General features: G+C 49.5%; 1 protein-coding gene across 1 annotated transcript in view; it reads right to left on the bottom strand.

The window, feature by feature from the left end:
- The window catches only part of ATP13A1 (ATPase 13A1), a 221407-nt gene that overhangs the window by 153423 nt on the left and 48507 nt on the right, over nt 1-19477 (bottom strand). Inside the window, exon 10 of the mRNA XM_063931515.1 lies at nt 10780-10906. Coding sequence (XP_063787585.1) covers nt 10780-10906 — 127 coding nt within the window. The remainder of the gene's footprint in view (nt 1-10779; nt 10907-19477) is intronic.

The following is a 19477-nucleotide window of genomic DNA, read 5'->3' as shown; positions in this document are numbered from 1 at the left end:
TAGGAACCAGCTCAGTGTTCGCAAAAACGCGCTATGGCGCGTATTTTACGCGATGTTGGTGCCCGGTGACTCACTTTTTCAAAGTGGGTGGGTCCCCGGGGACGCGCTCCGCCTGGATTGGCTACAGGTTTAATAATTGATGTCTCCCTTGCCCAGCTGCAGAGAGGACTTTACAAGTGGAGGAGGAGCTGCCGGGCAAGGCAGACGTTCATTAAACTTATAGCCAATCCCACAGGACGCGTCCCCACTGACTCCCACCCATTCTGAAAAGTACATGTGCCGTCAGCAGGGAGCCGCGATCAGGAGCGTTAACTTCCGCCTGCCCACTAGTCCCTCCCGCGCGAACAGCACCTGCAGCCGATGCCAGAGCCGTTGGAATACCGATACCGTGGGCCGCATCCCCCGCACCAGACACACTGCAAACATCCCTTCTAGCGGTGGGTAGCGGTGCTGAAGCGGTGGCTGCAGTTCGGAGAGACTGCGCAGAGGGACCCACCACTGGGCGGAATCTGCTGTGCCCAGGTTGTGGGGTATTCTTTGTGAGCGGTCACACGTACGGCTGGCCCTGCAGGAGTGGGGAGCCAAGCAGGAGCTGCCGGGTGTCCCAGGGGGACATGGGCAGCTCTTCCCGCCAGACATACGTACTGATCCTACAGCTTGTGAATTGGTGTGTGCCCGGGAGCCAGGGCTAGCAGTACCAGGACAACGCTGAACTGCTGGGTGCTGGACACAGGTAACTTACAGCCCGGGGACCGTACCCTGCCTGTTACTGCCCATGCAGTCATTGTGTGACAAACTGTACCACTGTGTGTGTGTGTTATTCCTTGTACCCACCCAGTGTATGACACCCTGTACTGTATGTGTGACACACTGTACCCCCCTATACTCCCATGTGTGACAGTGTACACCCCCTTCCCCTGTGTGACACCCTGTACCCCTCTGTGTATGTGACACCTTGAACCCCCACCCAGTGTATGACACCCTGCACTGTACCCCCTACCCTGTGTATGTGTAACACAATGTACACACCCTTCCCACTGTGCGTGACACCCTGCACCCATTACTCTGTGTGTGTGTGTGTGTGTGTGTGTGTGTGTGTGTGTGTGTGTGTGTTTGTACTCCTCTACCCATATGTGTATGGCACTCTGTACCCCTTATCCCTGTGTCACACTCTGTACACCCTATCCTTCTGTGTGTTTATGCCACCTTGTACGCACACGCTACCCGTTTCTGTGTTACGCTGTACTCCCACTCTATCCTTGGGTTTTTGTCACCCTCTACCTCCCCTCTCTGTAGAAAGGTGACCCTTTACAAAATTTTGCTATGGGGCTCCCAAAGTTCTAGTTATGCCCCTGCCGATATCCCGTGGCCTCAGCGCCGCTCCACAGTTCTCCACAGACCGTTCTGCTGTGCCATCGGCAGAGGGGAGCTGGCCACCTGAGAGCACTGCCCCCTGGATTGGTGAACCAGACAGGCCGATGCCTCACCTCGCGGGGACCTCCAACAGAGGCCAGGACCGCCAGAGGCGGGCATCCACAAGGTGACGGGCCGCTGCAGGCAGGACATAGTTGCAATAAGAACGGAGAAGGGGAAGCAGAGAAAGTACACAGAAGGCAGTGTGTCGCTGTAGTGGCAGGGTAGTAGTGATTGCGGTGTGTGGCAGTAGTGAGGGCGCAGTGATTGCAGTGTGTGGCAGTAGTGAGAGCGCAGTGATTGCAGTGCGTGGCAGTAGTGAGAGTGCAGTGATTGCAGTGCGTGGCAGTAGTGAGAGCGCAGTGATTGCAGTGCGTGGCAGTAGTGAGAGCTCAGTGATTGCAGTGTGGCAGTAGTGAGGGCGCAGTGATTGCAGTGTGTGGTAGTAGTGAGAGCGCAGTGATTGCAGTGTGTGACAGTAGTGAGGGCGTAGTGATTGCAGTGTGTGGCAGTAGTGAGGGCGCAGTGATTAGTGTGTGTGGCAGTAGTGGGTGTGCAGTGATTATAGTGTGTGTCTTTAGTAAGGGTGCAGTGATTGCAGTGAGGGCGCAGTGATTGCAGTGTGTGGCAGTAGTGGGGGTGCAGTGATTATAGTGTGTGTCTTTAGTAAGGGTGCAGTGATTGCAGTGTGCGGCTGTAGTGAGAGCGGTGAGCTAGGATCACAGGATTTTTTTAAGTGTTATTACACTTACAGCATTGAACACTACTTGCCCCTGCTGCTATCTATCCTTTCCTCCTCCTTACCCCCAGTATTGACTGCCCCTAACCCCCGTCTTGCCCCCCCAGTACTACCCCAACTGCTATCTACCTTTAGCCCCTCACTACCCCCCGCACTGCCTGCCCCTATCCCCCTTCCTTGCCCCTCAGCACTATCCCAACTGCTGTCTGCACTTACCCCTCTCTATCCCCAGCACTTCCTGCCCTTACCCCTTCTACCCCTAGCTCTACCCTAACTTCTCCCTGCCTCTACCTCCAGCTCTAGCCAGCTTCCCCCTGCTTCTACCCCCATAATACGTGATAGGACCCCGAAACAGTGGAGTAGGACCCCAATTTTTTAACGTAATGGGTCCCTGGGACCCACAATTTTTTTCGCTCGGCGCGATCACTGCAGCTGCGACTTTGGAATATTCAGAATCCAGCCGTGCTGTTGTAGCACTTCCCGAGATAGTGCTACTCCGACGAACAACTGCTCCCTGGACCTCGCCTTTATAAGGAGATCGTCCAAGTACGGGATAATTATTTCGGCCATTACCTTGGTAAATACCTCGGTGCCGGGGACAGACCAACGGCAACATCTGGAATTGGTAATGACAATCCTGTACCACAATTTTGAGATACTCCTGGTGAAGAGGGTAAATAGGGACATGCAGGTAAGCATCCTTGATGTCCAGTGATACCATGAAATTCTCCAGGCTTGCAATAATCGCCCTGAGCGATACCATTTTGAACTTGAACCTTCGTATATAAGTGTTCAAGGCTTTCAATTTTAGAATGGGTCTCACCGAACCGTCTGGTTTCGGTATCACAACATTTTGGAATAGTAACCCCGGCCTTGTTGAAGGAGGGGTACCTTGATTTCACCTGCTGGAAGTACAGCTTGTGAATTGCCGCCAGTACTACCTTTCTCCGAGGGCAGCAGGCAAGGCTGATGTGAGGTAACGGCGAGGGGGAGTCGCCTCGAACTCCAGCCTGTATCCCTGTGATACTATTTGCAGAACCTAGGGATCCACACTGGTCCCTGAAGTTCCCGAGACGCGCCCCTACCGCACCTGTCTCCACCTGTGGAGCCCCAGCGTCATGCGGTGGACTCAGAGCATGCGGGGGAAGATTTTTGATCCTGGGAACTGGCTGCTGGTGCAGCTTTTTCCTTCTTCCCTCGTCTCTGTGCAGAAAGGAAGCGCCCTTGACCCGCTTGCTTTTCTGAAGCCGAAATGACTGTACCTGAAAATACGGTTCTTTCTTAGGCTGTGATGAAACCTGAGGTAAAAAAAATTTCTTCCCAGCTGTTGCTGTAGATACGAGGTCCCAGAGACCATCCCCAAACAATTCCTCACCCTTATAAGGCAGAATCTCCATGTGCCTTTTACAGGCAGCATCACCTGTCCACTGCCGGGTTTCTAATACCCTCCTTGCAGAATGGACATTGCATTAATTCTGGATGCCAGCCGGCAAATATCCCTCTGTGCATCCTTTATATATAAGACAACGTCTTTAATATGCTCTATGTTAGCAAAATATTATCCCTGTCTTAGCGTATTAATATTATCTGACAGGGTATCAGACCACGCTGCAGCAGCACTATTTATGCTGAGGCAATTGCAGGTCTCAGTATATAACCTGAGTGTGTATATACAGACTTCAGGATAGCCTCCTGCTTTTTATCAGCAGGCTCCTTCAAGGTGACCGTATCCTAAGACGGCAGTGCCACCTTTTTTGACAAACGTGTGAGCGCCTTATCCACCCTAAGGGATATCTCCCAACGTGACCTATCCTCTGGCGGGAAAGGGTACGCCATCAGTAACTTTTTAGAAATTACCAGTTTCTTATCGGGGGAACCCACGCTTCTTTACACACTTCATTCATTCATCTGATGGGGGAACAAAACACTGGCTGCTTTTTCTCCCCAAAAATAAAACCCCTTTTATGTGGTACTTGGGTTCATGTCAGAAATGCGTAACACATTTTTCATTGCCGAGATCATGTAACGGATGTTCCTAGTAGATTGTGTATATGTCTCAACCTCGTCGACACTGGAGTCAGACTCCATGTCGACATCTGTGTCTGCCATCTGAGGTAACGGGCGTTTTTCTGAGCCCCTGATGGCCTTTGAGATGCCTGGGCAGGCGCGGGCTGAGAAGCCGTCTGTCCCACAGCTGTTACGTCATCCAGCCTTTTATGTAAGGAGTTGACACTGTCGGTTAATACCTTCCACCTATCCATCCACTCTGGTGTCGGCCCCACAGGGGGCGACATCCCATTTATCGGCCTCTGCTCCGCCTCCATGTAACCTTCCTCATCCAACATGTCGACACAGCCGTACCGACACACCACACACACACAGGGAATGCTCTGACTGAGGACAGAACCCCACAAAGTCCTTTGGGGAGACAGGCACACACCACAGCGCTATATAATGCAGGGATTAACACTATAACTGAGTGAATTTTCCCCAATAGCTGCTTGTATAAACAATATTGCGCCTAAATTTAGTGCCCCTCCTCTCTTTTTAACCCTTTGAGCCTGAAAACTACAGGGGAGAGCCTGGGGAGCTGTCTTCCAGCTGCACTGTGAAGAGAAAATGGCGCCAGTGTGCTGAGGGAGATAGCTCCGCCCCTTTTTCGCAGACTTTTCTCCCGCTTTTTTATTGATTCTGGCAGGGGTATTTATCACATATATAGCCCCTGGGGCTATATATTGTGATGATTTTGCCAGGCAAGGTGTTTATATTGCTGCTCAGGGCGCCCCCCCCCCCCCCCTGCGCCCTGCACCCATCAGTGACCGGAGTGTGAGGTGTGCATGAGGAGCAATGGCGCACAGCTGCAGTGCTGTGCGCTACCTTGGTGAAGACTGAAGTCTTCTGCCGCCGATTTTCCGGAACACTTCTTGCTTCTGGCTCTGTAAGGGGGCCGGCGGCGCGGCTCCGGGACCGAACATCAATGGCCAGTTCCATGCGGTCGATCCCTCTGGAGCTAATGGTGTCCAGTAGCCTAAGAAGCCCAAGCTACCACCAGTTAGGAAAATTCGCTTCTTCTACTTTCTTTCTAGGAGCTCAGGAGAGCCCCTAGTGTGCATCCAGCTCAGCCGGGCACAAGAATCTAACTGAGGTCTGGAGGAGGGTCTTAGTGGGAGGAGCCAGTGCACACCAGGTAGTCCTAAAGCTTTCTTTAGTTGTGTCCAGTCTCCTGTGGAGCCGCTAATTCCCCATGGTCCTTACGGAGTCCCAGCATCCACTTAGGACGTCAGAGAAACCTTTTTAGCTTTTTGTTGAGACGGGACGCCATCATGTCCACCTGTGGCAGTTCCCATAGATTTGCAATCTGCGTGAAGACTTCTTGATGAAGTCCCCACTCTCCCGGGTGGAGGTCGTGCCTGCTGAGGAAGTCTGCTTCCCAGTTGTCCACTCCCGGAATGAACACTGCTGACAGTGCTAGTACGTGATTCTCCGCCCAACGATGAATCCTGGTGGCTTCTGCCATTGCCACCCTGCTTCTTGTGCCGTCCCGTCTGACTGAATCAGCACTGGTTGGTTTCGAAGCAGAGGCTCCGCTTGACTCAGGGCGTTGTATATGGCCCTTAGTTCCAGGATATTGATGTGCAGACAAGTCTCCTGACTGGACCATAGCCCCTGGAAGTTTCTTCCTTGAGTGACTGCCCCCCATCCTCGGAGGCTTGCATCCGTGGTCACCAGGACCCAGTCCTGTATGCCGAACCTGCGGCCCTCGAGGAGGTGAGCACTTTGCAGCCACCACAGAAGAGACACCCTGGCCCTGGGGGACAGGGTGATCAGCCGATGCATCTGAAGATGCGATCCGGACCACTTGTCCAACAGATCCCACTGAAAGATCCTCGCATGGAACCTGCCGAAGGGAATGGCTTCGTATGACGCCACCATCTTTCCCAGGACTCGCGTGCAGTGATGCACCGATACCTGTTTTGGTTTTAGGAGGCCTCTGACCAGAGTCACGAGCTCCTGAGCCTTCTCCTCCGGGAGAAACACCTTTTTCTGGTTTGTGTCCAGAATCATGCCCAGGAAGGGCAGACGCGTCGTAGGAATCAGCTGCGACTTTGGAATATTTAGAATCCAGCCGTGCTGTTGCAACACTTCCTGAGAGAGTGCTACGCTGATCAGCAACTGCTCCCTGGACCTCGCCTTTATGAGGAGATCGTCCAAGTATGGGATAATTGTAACCCCTTGCTTCCGAAGGAGCACCATCATTTCTGCCATCACCTTGGTAAATATTCTCGGTGCTGTGGACAGGCCAAACGGCAACGTCTGGAATTGGTAATGACAGTCCTGTACCACAAACCTGAGGTACTCCTGATGAGGTGGATAAATGGGGACATGCAAGTACGCATCCTTGATGTCCAGAGACACCATAAAATCTCCCTCTTCCAGGCTTGCAATGACCGCTCTGAGCGATTCCATTTTGAACTTGAATCTTTTAAGATAAATGTTCAGGGACTTTAAATTCAATATGGGTCTGACCGAACCGTCCGGTTTCGGTACCACAAACATTGTGGAATAGTATCCCCTGCCCTGTTGAAGGAGGGGAACCTTTACCACCACCTGCTGGAGATATAACTTGTGAATTGCCGCTAACACCACTTCCCGTTCCATGGGGGCAGCTGGCAGGGCCGATTTGAGGTAACGGTGAGGGGGCATCACTTCGAATTCCAGCTTGTATCCCTGAGACACAATCTGTATAGCCCAGGAATCCACCTGTGAGCGAACCCACTGGTGGCTGAAATTTCGGAGACGCGCCCCCACCGCTCCTGGCTCCACCTGTGGAGCCCCAGCGTCATGCGGTGGATTTAGTGGAAGCCGGGGAGGACTTCTGTTCCTGGGAACTAGCTGTATGGTGCAGCTTCTTTCCTCTACCCCTGCCTCTGGCAAGAAAGGACGCTCCTCTGACCTTCTTGCTTCTTTGTGATCGAAAGGACTGCATTTGGTAATACGGTGCTTTCTTAGGCTGTGAGGGAATATATGGCAAAAAATTTGACTTCCCAGCCGTAGCTGTGGAAACTAGGTCCGAGAGACCGTCCCCAAACAATTCCTCACCCTTATAAGGCAACACCTCCATGTGTTTTTTAGAGTCGGCATCACCTGTCCATTGCAGAGTCCATAAGACCCTTCTGGCAGAAATCGACATTGCGTTTATTCTAGAGCCCAGCAGGCAAATGTCCCTCTGGGCATCCCGCATATATAGGACAGCGTCTTTGATATGTCCTAGGGTCAGTAAAATAGTCTCCCTGTCCAGGGTATCTAACTCCTCAGACAGAGTATCTGTCCATGCTGCTACAGCACTACACATCCAGGCCGCAGCAATTGCTGGCCTCAGAAGAGTACCAGAATGTGTATAAACAGACTTCAGGATACCTTCCTGCTTCCTATCCGCAGGATCCTTTAGGGCGGCCGTATCCTGTGACGACAGGGCCACCTTCTTAGATAAGCGCGTCAACGCTTTGTCCACCCTAGGGGAGGATTCCCAGCGTAACCTATCCGTTGGCGGGAAAGGATACGCCATAAGTAATCTTTTGGAAATCAGTACTTTCCTATCAGGGGAATCCCACGCTTTTTCACATAACTCATTTAATTCATGTGAAGGGGGAAAAGTCACTTCTTGCTTTTTCTCCCCAAACATATAAACCCTCTTGTCAGGGACAGGGTTTTCCTCTGATATGTGCAATACATCCTTCATTGCTATAATCATGTATCGGATGGCTTTAGTCATTTCAGGCTGCAACTTTGCCTCATCGTCATCGACACTGGAGTCAGAATCCGTGTCGACATCTGTGTCAACCAACTGGGAAAGTGGGTGCTTTTGAGACCCTGACGGCCTCTGAGCTGTAGAATCAGACACGGGTTGAGACCCCGAATGATTATCCAACCTTGTATGCAAAGAGCTTACGTTATCATTTAACACCTTCCACATATCCATCCAATCAGGTGTCGGCGCCGTCGGCGGTGACACCACATTCACTTGCACTTGTTCTGCCTCCACGTAACCGTCCTCGTCAAACATGTCGACACAAACATACCGACACACCGCACACAAACAGGGAATGCTCTAATTGAGGACAGGACCCCACAAGGCCTTTTGGGGAGACAGAGAGAGTATGCCAGCACACACCCCAGCGCTATATAACCCAGGGATTACTCAGTAACTTAGTGTTTACCCAGTAGCTGCTGTTTATGATAATTTGCGCCAAAATTTATGTGCCCCCCCTCTCTTTTTACCCTTTTTCTACCTTGATACTGCAGGGGAGAGCCTGGGGAGCTTCCTCTCAGCGGAGCTGTGAAGAGAAAATGGCGCTGGTGAGTGCTGAGGAAGAAGGCCCCGTCCCCTCAGCGGCAGGCTTCTGTCCCGGGTCTGTGTAATAAAATGGCGGGGCTCGTACATATATACAGTGCCCAGCTGTATATATGTGTCCTTTTGCCAAGAGGTATCCTAATTGCTGCCCAGGGCGCCCCCCCCCCTGCACCCTACAGTGACCGGAGTGTGTGGGTAGTGTGGGCGCAATGGCGCACAGCTGCAGTGCTGTGCGCTACCTCATGTGAAGACAGGAGTCTTCTGCCGCCGATTTCGATGTCTTCTTGCTTCTGCCGGCTTCTGACTCTGCGAGGGGGACGGCGGCGCGGCTTCGGGAACGGACGACCAAGGTAAGATCCTGTGTTCGAACCCTCTGGAGCTAATGGTGTCCAATAGCCTAAGAAGCGCAACCTAGCCGCAGTTAGTAGGTTTGCTTCTCTCCCCCCTCAGTCCCACGTAGCAGAGAGTCTGTTGCCAGCAGAAGCTCTCTGAAAATAAAAAAACCTAACTAAAATACTTTCTTATTAGCAAGCTCAGGAGAGCTCACTAAAAGCACCCAGCTCTGGCCGGGCACAGATTCTAACTGAGGTCTGGAGGAGGGGCATAGAGGGAGGAGCCAGTGCACACCAGGTAGTACTAAATCTTTCTTTAGAGTGCCCAGTCTCCTGCGGAGCCCGTCTATTCCCCATGGTCCTTACGGAGTCCCCAGCATCCACTAGGACGTTAGATAAATAAAATTAAAGAAGCTCTAGGAGCTCCCCTAGCTGTGACAGACTCCTCCGGGCACATTTTCTAAACTGAGTCTGGTAGGAGGGGCATAGAGGGAGGAGCCAGCCCATACTCTGAAACTCTTAAAGTGCCAGTGGCTCCTAGTGGACCCGTCTATACCCCATGGTACTAATGTTGACCCCCAGCATCATCTACGGACTACGAGAAAAGGATTTACCGTTTATTTTATTTTTTTACATAATTTAACATCATTTATACTGTTTTAAGGGGGTAGTCACTCACTCCCTGATCCATTTTTGGTTGATAAAAATGGCCTGATATCTCAATTAATGAACGATGGTCATTATCGCAGTATCCTATTACAGGCAGTTTTCACTGGCCGAAAAACGGATCTGCGATTGCACGATTGGTATCGCGGCTCAGCAAGCACGCTTATCGCAGATTATGCTTTGGGTGCCTGAGGCACCCAAAGCCTAATCCACAATAAGTGCCGGCATCGGGGGGAGAAGCGCACTGCATCGGGGGGAGAAGCGCACTGCATCGGGGCTAATGGGATAGCCCCCGGTGATACAACTGACTGCAGATAATAGGATGTCCCCTTAGTGTTAAGCATGTGCCTCTGCATCACTGATTGTGTATATCTAATTTGTATACCAGACAACTCTACCCTACAAGTACTGGTGGCTATAAACCACTTCTATAAGCAGCAGCAACAATAAGGACGACGACATCTAAGAGAGAGCTCATGTTGTGGTTTTCGAAGGACTCCTAACGGAGCTAGTCCTATGTACAAGGTGCTATAACAACAGAACCATAAGTGTGATGTAGTTGGAACCCCTCCAAATGATTTAAGAAGAACAATTTAAATCCACTGTTTGGAACATTGCAGAGACTGTAGTTGTAGCTGTCAGAGCTGTACCGCAGTTACCCAATAATTATGCCTATTATTTCACATTACATCAATTTACTGTAAAGAGGGAAATATGATTGAAAAGATATTTGGACAAACTCTTAAATACAGGTTGAGTATCCCATATCCAAATATCCGAAATACGGAATATTCCGAAATACGGACTTTTTTGAGTGAGAGTGAGATAGTGAAACTTTTGTTTTTTGATGGCTCAATGTACACAAACTTTGTTTAATACACAATGTTATTAAAACTATTGTATTAAATGACCTTCAGGCTGTGTGTATAAGGTGTATATGAAATATAAATGAATTGTGTGAATGTACACACTTTAATTAATGCACAATGTTATAAAAAATATTGGCTAAAATGACCTTCAGGCTGTGTGTATAAGGTGTATATGTAACATAAATGCATTCTGTGCTTAGATTTAGGTCCCATCATCATGATATCTCATTATGGTATGCAATTATTCCAAAATACGGAAAAATCCGATATCCAAAATACCTCTGGTCCCAAGCATTTTGGATAAGGGATACTCAACCTGTATTTAAATGTCACGCCAAAGACCCTTTTGAAGTTGGAGCTAACCAAGCTGTTCAGAAATGTAATGGTTACTGCAGCTCCTGCAGTTACCTTCTATCCAGACGTATGCCGCAGCAGCAATGGCAAACACCAAGAGGAAGAGGATGAAGATGAAGGTCTCCAGATTGTTAGCGGTCACACGTTTCACTCCGAATAGAATAGTACGCAAAAGTTTTCCCTGTTCAATTAAAAAATAAAACACACATCTCAAAACAATGAACCAATACTCTTACTCTAAACATAACACTGAGGAGTCTATGGCCCTCATTCCGAGTTGATCGGTCGCAAGGCGAATTTAGCAGAGTTACACACGCTAAGCCGCCGCCTACTGGGAGTGAATCTTAGCTTCTTAAAATTGCGACCGATGTATTCGCAATAATGCGATTACTAACTACTTAGCAGTTTCAGAGTAGCTCCAGACTTACTCTGCCTGTGCGATCATTTCAGTGCTTGTCGTTCCTGGTTGACGTCACAAACACACCCAGCGTTCGCCCAGGCACTCCCACCGTTTCTCCGGCCACTCCTGCGTTTTTTCCGGAAACGGTAGCGTTTTCAGCCACACGCCCCTGAAACGCTGTGTTTCCGCCCAGTAACACCCATTTCCTGTCAATCACATTACGATCGCCGGAGCGAAGAAAAAGCCGTGAGTAAAAATACTTTCTTCATAGTAAAGTTACTTGGCGCAGTCGCAGTGCGAACATTGCGCATGCGTACTAAGCGGATTTTCACTGCGATGCGATGAAAAATACCGAGCGAACAACTCGGAATGAGGGCCTATGTACTAAGCCAAAGAGAGATAAAGTGGAGAGAGATAAAGTACCAGACAATCAGCTCCTAACTGCCATGTTACAAGTTGTGTTGAAAAATGACAGTTTGGAGATGGTTGATTGGTACATTATCTCCGTCCACTTCATCTAACTCCAAGGCTTAGTACATAGGGGATTATTCAGACCTGATCGCTGGGCTTCTAACTTTGATGGCCTGTGTTCAGATAATCACCGCCCCCAGCGGGAGTGTACATTCGCTGTGCAAGTCTGCAATCCCATGTGTACGCAGAGCTGTAAAAATCCACTGTGTGCAGTCTCTGCGCAGCCAGGACTTACTCCTACAGTGCGTTCAGAAGAGGCTGTTGGTGGCCAGAGCGGACGTCAGACACCCTCCCTGAAAACGCTTGGGCATGCCTGCGTATTCCCTGACACTCTCAGAAAACGGTCAGTTACCACCCACAAACGGCCTCTTCCTGTAAATCACCTTGTGAATGCCCATGTGATTGGAATTTTCGCACCATCATGTCGCTGACCGGCGATGCCCCTTGTTGTTGTCCGACACACGTGCGCATTGCGGTGCATACACATGCGCAGTTATGACCTTATAGCCCGCTGTGCGAAAATGCACAGCAGTGATCAGGTCTGAATCACCCTTATAGCTCCCTATCGAGACCTATGCAATAAACTACTTCTGACATACATTCTCTAGAAAAATGGGATTTTAATACCTACCGGTTAATCCTTTTCTCGTAGTCTATAAGGGATACTGGGGTTCACTTAATACGATGGCGTATAGATGGGGTCCAAAGGAGCCGGTGCAGTTTAAATTTATTCATCTGGGTGTGCTGGCTCCTCCCCTCTATGCCCCCTCCTACAGCCAGTATAGGTAAAACTGTGCCCGAAGGAGAATGGACATACTTGAGAGAGGAACATAACAACGAGTGGTGAGATTCCTATACCAGCACACCAAGAACATAAAACGACCAGCATTGCTGGTAACAAACAGCAAAAGCTGAACAGGTAAACTTTTCGAAAATAAAAAACCTGCAGACAAGTCAACGCACTGAGCCGGCCGCCCAGTATCCTTATGGACTACGAGAAAAGGATTTACCGGTAGGTATTAAAATACCATTTTCCCCTTACATCTATAAGGGATACTGGGGTTCACTTAATACGATGGGGATGTCCCAAAGCTTCCAGAACGGGCGGGAAAGTGCGGAGACATCTGCAGCACCACATGCACAAACTGGGTATTCACTTTGGCCAGGGTATGAAACCTGTAGAACTTCAAAAAGGTGTTCTTCCCCGACCAGGTAGCATCTTGGCATAATTGCAAGGCCGAGACTCCACGGGCAGCCACCCAGGAAGACCCCACTGATCTCGTAGAGTGGGCCTTCAGAGACTGTGGAACAGGCAAGGCTGCGGACACATAGGCTTGTTGTATAGTCAACCTAAGCCAACGAGCAATGACTGCTTAGAAGCAGAGCAACCCTTTTTCTGCGCATCATAGAGCACAAACAAGGAAACCGTCTTTCTTATCCAAGCTGTCCGTTTGATATAAATCTTCAAGGCTCGCACAGCATCCAACAACTCCGGAGGAGCAGATGTGCCAGAACTTGACGGGACAACAATTGGTTAATTCACGCATAGATTACCTTCGGCAGGAACTGCTGTCAAGTCCGGAGCTCCGCTCTGTCCTCGTAAAATACCTAATAGGGACTTTTACACGATAGAGCCTCCAATTCTGAAACACGTCTAGCAGAAGCCAGGACCAGTAACATCGCCGTCTTCTACCTGAGGTACTTATCTTCTACCGTCATCAGAGGTTCAAACCAGGAGGACTGTAGAAAATCCAACACAACATTCAAATCCCAGGGTGCCGTGTGCGGCACAAAAGGAGGTTGTATGTGAAGTACCCCTTGCAAGAAGGTCTGAACTTCAGGCAACACTGCCAATTTCTTCTGGTAGAAAATAGAAAGAGCTGAAATCTGGACTTTTATAGAACCCAGACGTAAGCCCTTATCCACACCAGCCTGCAGGAAACATAAGAAACGTCCCAAGGGGAACTCTGCAGGTGGATACGTGCATTCCTCGCACCAAGAGACATATCGTCTCCAGATATGACAGTGTTTTGACATCACAGGCTTCCTGGCCTGAACCACGGTAGTAGTGATGAGCGCCTGAAATTTTTCGGGTTTTGTGTTTTGGTTTTGGGTTCGGTTCCACGGCCGTGTTTTGGGTTCGACCGCGTTTTGGCAAAACCTCACCGAATTTTTTTTGTCGGATTCGGGTGTGTTTTGGATTCGGGTGTTTTTTTCAAAAAACCCTAAAAAACAGCTTAAATCATAGAATTTGGGGGTCATTTTGATCCCATATTATTATTAACCTCAAAAACCATAATTTCCACTCATTTTCAGTCTATTCTGAATACCTCACACCTCACAATATTATTTTTAGTCCTAAAATTTGCACCGAGGTCGCTGGATGACTAAGCTAAGCGACCCTAGTGGCCGACACAAACACCTGGCCCATCTAGGAGTGGCACTGCAGTGTCACGCAGGATGTCCCTTCCAAAAAACCCTCCCCAAACAGCACATGACGCAAAGAAAAAAAGAGGCGCAATGAGGTAGCTGTGTGAGTAAGATTAGCGACCCTAGTGGCCGACACAAACACCGGGCCCATTTAGGAGTGGCACTGCAGTGTCACGCAGGATGTCCCTTCCAAAAAACCCTCCCCAAACAGCACATGACGCAAAGAAAAAAAGAGGCGCAATGAGGTAGCTGTGTGAGTAAGATTAGCGACCCTAGTGGCCGACACAAACACCGGGCCCATCTAGGAGTGGCACTGCAGTGTCACGCAGGATGTCCCTTCCAAAAAACCCTCCCCAAACAGCACATGACGCAAAGAAAAATAAAAGAAAAAAGAGGTGCAAGATGGAATTGTCCTTGGGCCCTCCCACCCACCCTTATGTTGTATAAACAAAACAGGACATGCACACTTTAACCAACCCATCATTTCAGTGACAGGGTCTGCCACACGACTGTGACTGATATGACGGGTTGGTTTGGACCCCCCCCCAAAAAATAAGAATTTACTTACCGATAATTCTATTTCTCGGAGTCCGTAGTGGATGCTGGGGTTCCTGAAAGGACCATGGGGAATAGCGGCTCCGCAGGAGACAGGGCACAAAAGTAAAGCTTTCCGATCAGGTGGTGTGCACTGGCTCCTCCCCCTATGACCCTCCTCCAAGCCAGTTAGGTACTGTGCCCGGACGAGCGTACACAATAAGGGAGGAATTTTGAATCCCGGGTAAGACTCATACCAGCCACACCAATCACACCGTACAACTTGTGATCAAACCCAGTTAACAGTATGATAACAGAGGAGCCTCTGAAAGATGGCTTCCTAAACAATAACCCGAATTAGTTAACAATAACTATGTACAATTATTGCAGATAATCCGCACTTGGGATGGGCGCCCAGCATCCACTACGGACTCCGAGAAATAGAATTATCGGTAAGTAAATTCTTATTTTCTCTATCGTCCTAGTGGATGCTGGGGTTCCTGAAAGGACCATGGGGATTATACCAAAGCTCCCAAACGGGCGGGAGAGTGCGGATGACTCTGCAGCACCGAATGAGAGAACTCCAGGTCCTCCTTAGCCAGAGTATCAAATTTGTAAAATTTTACAAACGTGTTCTCCCCTGACCACGTAGCTGCTCGGCAAAGTTGTAATGCCGAGGCCCCTCGGGCAGCCGCCCAAGATGAGCCCACCTTCCTTGTGGAGTGGGCCTTGACAGATTTAGGCTGTGGCAGGCCTGCCACAGAATGTGCAAGTTGGATTGTGCTACAGATCCAACGAGCAATCGTCTGCTTAGACGCAGGAGCACCCATCTTGTTGGGTGCATACAATATAAACAACGAGTCAGATTTTCTGACTCCAGCTGTCCTTGCAATATATATTTTTAATGCTCTGACAACGTCCAGTAACTTGGAGTCCTCCAAGTCACTTGTAGCCGCAGGCACTACAATAGGCTGGTTCAGATGAAATGCTGACACCACCTTAGGGAGAAAATGCGGACGAGTCCGCAGTTCTGCCCTGTCCGAATGGAAAATCAGATATGGGCTTTTGTAAGATAAAGCTGCCAGTTCTGACACTCTCCTGGCCGAAGCCAGGGCTAGTAACATGGTCACTTTCCATGTGAGATATTTTAAATCCACCTTTTTTAGTGGTTCAAACCAATGAGATTTTAGAAATTCCAAAACCACATTGAGATCCCACGGTGCCACTGGAGGCACCACAGGAGGCTGTATATGCAGCACTCCCTTAACAAAAGTCTGGACTTCAGGAACTGAAGCCAATTCTTTTTGAAAGAAAATCGACAGGGCCGAAATTTGAACCTTAATAGATCCCAATTTGAGACCCATAGACAATCCTGATTGCAGGAAATGTAGGAATCGACCCAGTTGAAATTCCTCCGTCGGAGCACTCCGATCCTCGCACCACGCAACATATCTTCGCCAAATGCGGTGATAGTGTTGCACGGTTACTTCCTTCCTTGCTTTAATCAAAGTAGGAATGACTTCTTCCGGCATGCCTTTTTCCTTTAGGATCCGGCGTTCAACCGCCATGCCGTCAAACGCAGCCGCGGTAAGTCTTGAAACAGACAGGGACCCTGCTGAAGCAAGTCCCTCCTTAGAGGTAGAGGCCACGGATCTTCCGTGATCATCTCTTGAAGTTCCGGGTACCAAGTCCTTCTTGGCCAATCCGGAACCACTAGTATCGTTCTTACGCCTCTTTGCCGTATAATTCTCAATACTTTTGGTATGAGAGGCAGAGGAGGAAACACATACACCGACTGGTACACCCAAGGCGTTACCAGCGCGTCCACAGCTATTGCCTGCGGATCTCTTGACCTGGCGCAATACCTGTCCAGTTTTTTTGTTGAGGCGAGACGCCAACATGTCCACCATTGGTCTTTCCCAACGGGTTACCAGCATGTGGAAGACTTCCGGATGAAGTCCCCACTCTCCCGGGTGAAGGTCGTGTCTGCTGAGGAAGTCTGCTTCCCAGTTGTCCACTCCCGGGATGAACACTGCTGACAGTGCTATCACATGATTCTCTGCCCAGCGAAGAATCCTTGCAGCTTCTGCCATTGCACTCCTGCTTCTTGTGCCGCCCTGTCTGTTTACATGGGCGACTGCCGTGATGTTGTCCGACTGGATCAACACCGGTTTTCCTTGAAGCAGAGGTTCTGCCTGGCTTAGAGCATTGTAGATTGCTCTTAGTTCCAGAATGTTTATGTGAAGAGACGTTTCCAGGCTCGTCCACACTCCCTGGAAGTTTCTTCCTTGTGTGACTGCTCCCCAGCCTCTCAGGCTGGCGTCCGTGGTCACCAGGATCCAATCCTGTATGCCGAATCTGCGGCCCTCCAATAGATGAGCACTCTGCAACCACCACAGAAGAGATACCCTTGTCCTTGGAGACAGGGTTATCCGCTGGTGCATCTGAAGATGCGACCCTGACCATTTGTCTAACAGATCCCTCTGGAAAATTCGTGCATGGAATCTGCCGAATGGAATTGCTTCGTAAGAAGCCACCATTTTTCCCAGGACTCTTGTGCATTGATGTACAGACACCTTTCCTGGTTTTAGGAGGTTCCTGACAAGCTCGGACAACTCCTTGGCTTTTTCCTCCGGGAGAAAAACCTTTTTCTGAACCGTGTCCAGAATCATCCCTAGGAACAGCAGACGAGTTGTCGGCATTAACTGGGATTTTGGAATATTTAGAATCCAGCCGTGCTGTTTTAGCACTTCTTGAGACAGTGCTAATCCCCTCTCTAGCTGTTCTCTGGACCTTGCCCTTATTAGGAGATCGTCCAAGTATGGGATAATTAATACGCCTTTTCTTCGAAGAAGAATCATCATCTCGGCCATTACCTTTGTAAAGACCCGAGGTGCCGTGGACAATCCGAACGGCAGCGTCTGAAACTGATAGTGACAGTTTTGTACAACGAACCTGAGGTACCCCTGGTGTGAGGGGTAAATTGGAACGTGGAGGTACGCATCCTTGATGTCCAAGGACACCATAAAGTCCCCTTCTTCCAGGTTCGCTATCACTGCTCTGAGTGACTCCATTTTGAACTTGAACTTCTTTATGTACAGGTTCAAGGACTTCAGATTTAGAATAGGTCTTACCGAGCCGTCCGGCTTCGGTACCACAAATAGAGTGGAATAATACCCCTTTCCCTGTTGTAGAAGAGGTACCTTGACTATCACCTGCTGAGAGTACAGCTTGTGAATGGCTTCCAAAACCGTCTCCCTTTCGGAGGGGGACGTTGGTAAAGCAGACTTCAGGAAACGGCGAGGCGGATCTGTCTCTAGTTCCAACCTGTACCCCTGAGATATTATCTGCAGGATCCAGGGATCTACCTGCGAGTGAGCCCACTGCGCGCTGAAATTCTTGAGACGACCGCCCACCGCCCCCGAGTCCGCTTGAGAAGCCCCAGCGTCATGCTGAGGCTTTTGTAGAAGCGGGGGAGGGCTTCTGTTCCTGGGAAGGAGCTGCCTGTTGGTGTCTCTTCCCCCTTCCTCTGCCTCGTGGCAGATATGAATATCCCTTTGCTCTCTTGTTTTTAAAGGAACGAAAGGGCTGCGGTTGAAAAGTCGGTGTCTTTTTCTGTTGGGGAGTAGCTTGAGGTAAAAAGGTGGATTTCCCGGCTGTAGCCGTGGCCACCAAATCTGATAGACCGACTCCAAATAACTCCTCCCCTTTATACGGCAAAACTTCCATATGCCGTTTTGAGTCCGCATCGCCTGACCACTGTCGCGTCCATAAACTTCTTCTGGCCGAAATGGACATAGCACTTACCCGTGATGCCAGTGTGCAGATATCCCTCTGTGCATCACGCATATAAAGAAATGCATCCTTTATTTGCTCTAAAGACAGTAAAACATTGTCCCTATCCAGGGTATCAATATTTTCAATCAGGGACTCTGACCAAACTACTCCAGCACTGCACATCCAGGCTGACGCTATAGCTGGTCGTAGTATAACACCTGTATGTGTGTATATACTTTTTTGGATATTTTCCATCCTCCTATCTGTTGGATCTTTAAGTGCGGCCGTCTCAGGAGAGGGTAACGCCACTTGTTTAGATAAGCGTGTGAGCGCCTTATCCACCCTAGGAGGTGTTTCCCAGCGCGCCCTAACCTCTGACGGGAAAGGGTATAAAGCTAATAACTTCTTTGAAATTAGCATCTTTTTATCGGGGGCAACCCACGCTTCATCACATACATCATTTAGTTCTTCTGATTCAGGAAAAACTATAGGTAGTTTTTTCACACCCCACATAATACCCTGTTTAGTGGTACCTGTAGTATCAGCTAAATGTAACGCCTCCTTCATTGCCAAAATCATATAACGTGTGGCCCTACTGGAAAATACGGTTGATTCGTCACCGTCGCCACTAGAATCAGTGCCTGTGTCTGGGTCTGTGTCGACCGACTGAGGCAAAGGGCGTTTTACAGCCCCTGACGGTGTTTGAGGCGCCTGGACAGGCACTAACTGATTGTCCGGCCGTCTCATGTCGTCAAACGACTGCTTTAGCGTGTTGACACTATGCCGTAATTCCATAAATAAAGGCATCCATTCTGGTGTCGACCCCCTAGGAGGTGACATCCCCATATTTGGCAATTGCTCCGCCTCCACACCAATATCGTCCTCATACATGTCGACACACACGTACCGACACACAGCAGACACACAGGGAATGCTCTTAACGAAGACAGGACCCCACTAGCCCTTTGGGGAGACAGAGGGAGAGTTTGCCAGCACACACCAAAAGCGCTATATATGACAGGGATAGCCTTATAATAAGTGCTCCCTGTATAGCTGCTTTTATAATATAATTTTTGCCACTATTTTGCCCCCCCTCTCGTTTTACCCTGTTTCTGTAGTGCAGTGCAGGGGAGAGACCTG

The sequence above is a fragment of the Pseudophryne corroboree genome, chromosome 6 (assembly GCF_028390025.1).
Source record: "Pseudophryne corroboree isolate aPseCor3 chromosome 6, aPseCor3.hap2, whole genome shotgun sequence".
NCBI lineage: Eukaryota > Metazoa > Chordata > Amphibia > Anura > Myobatrachidae > Pseudophryne > Pseudophryne corroboree.
This window is presented reverse-complemented; position numbering and strand designations above follow the sequence as displayed.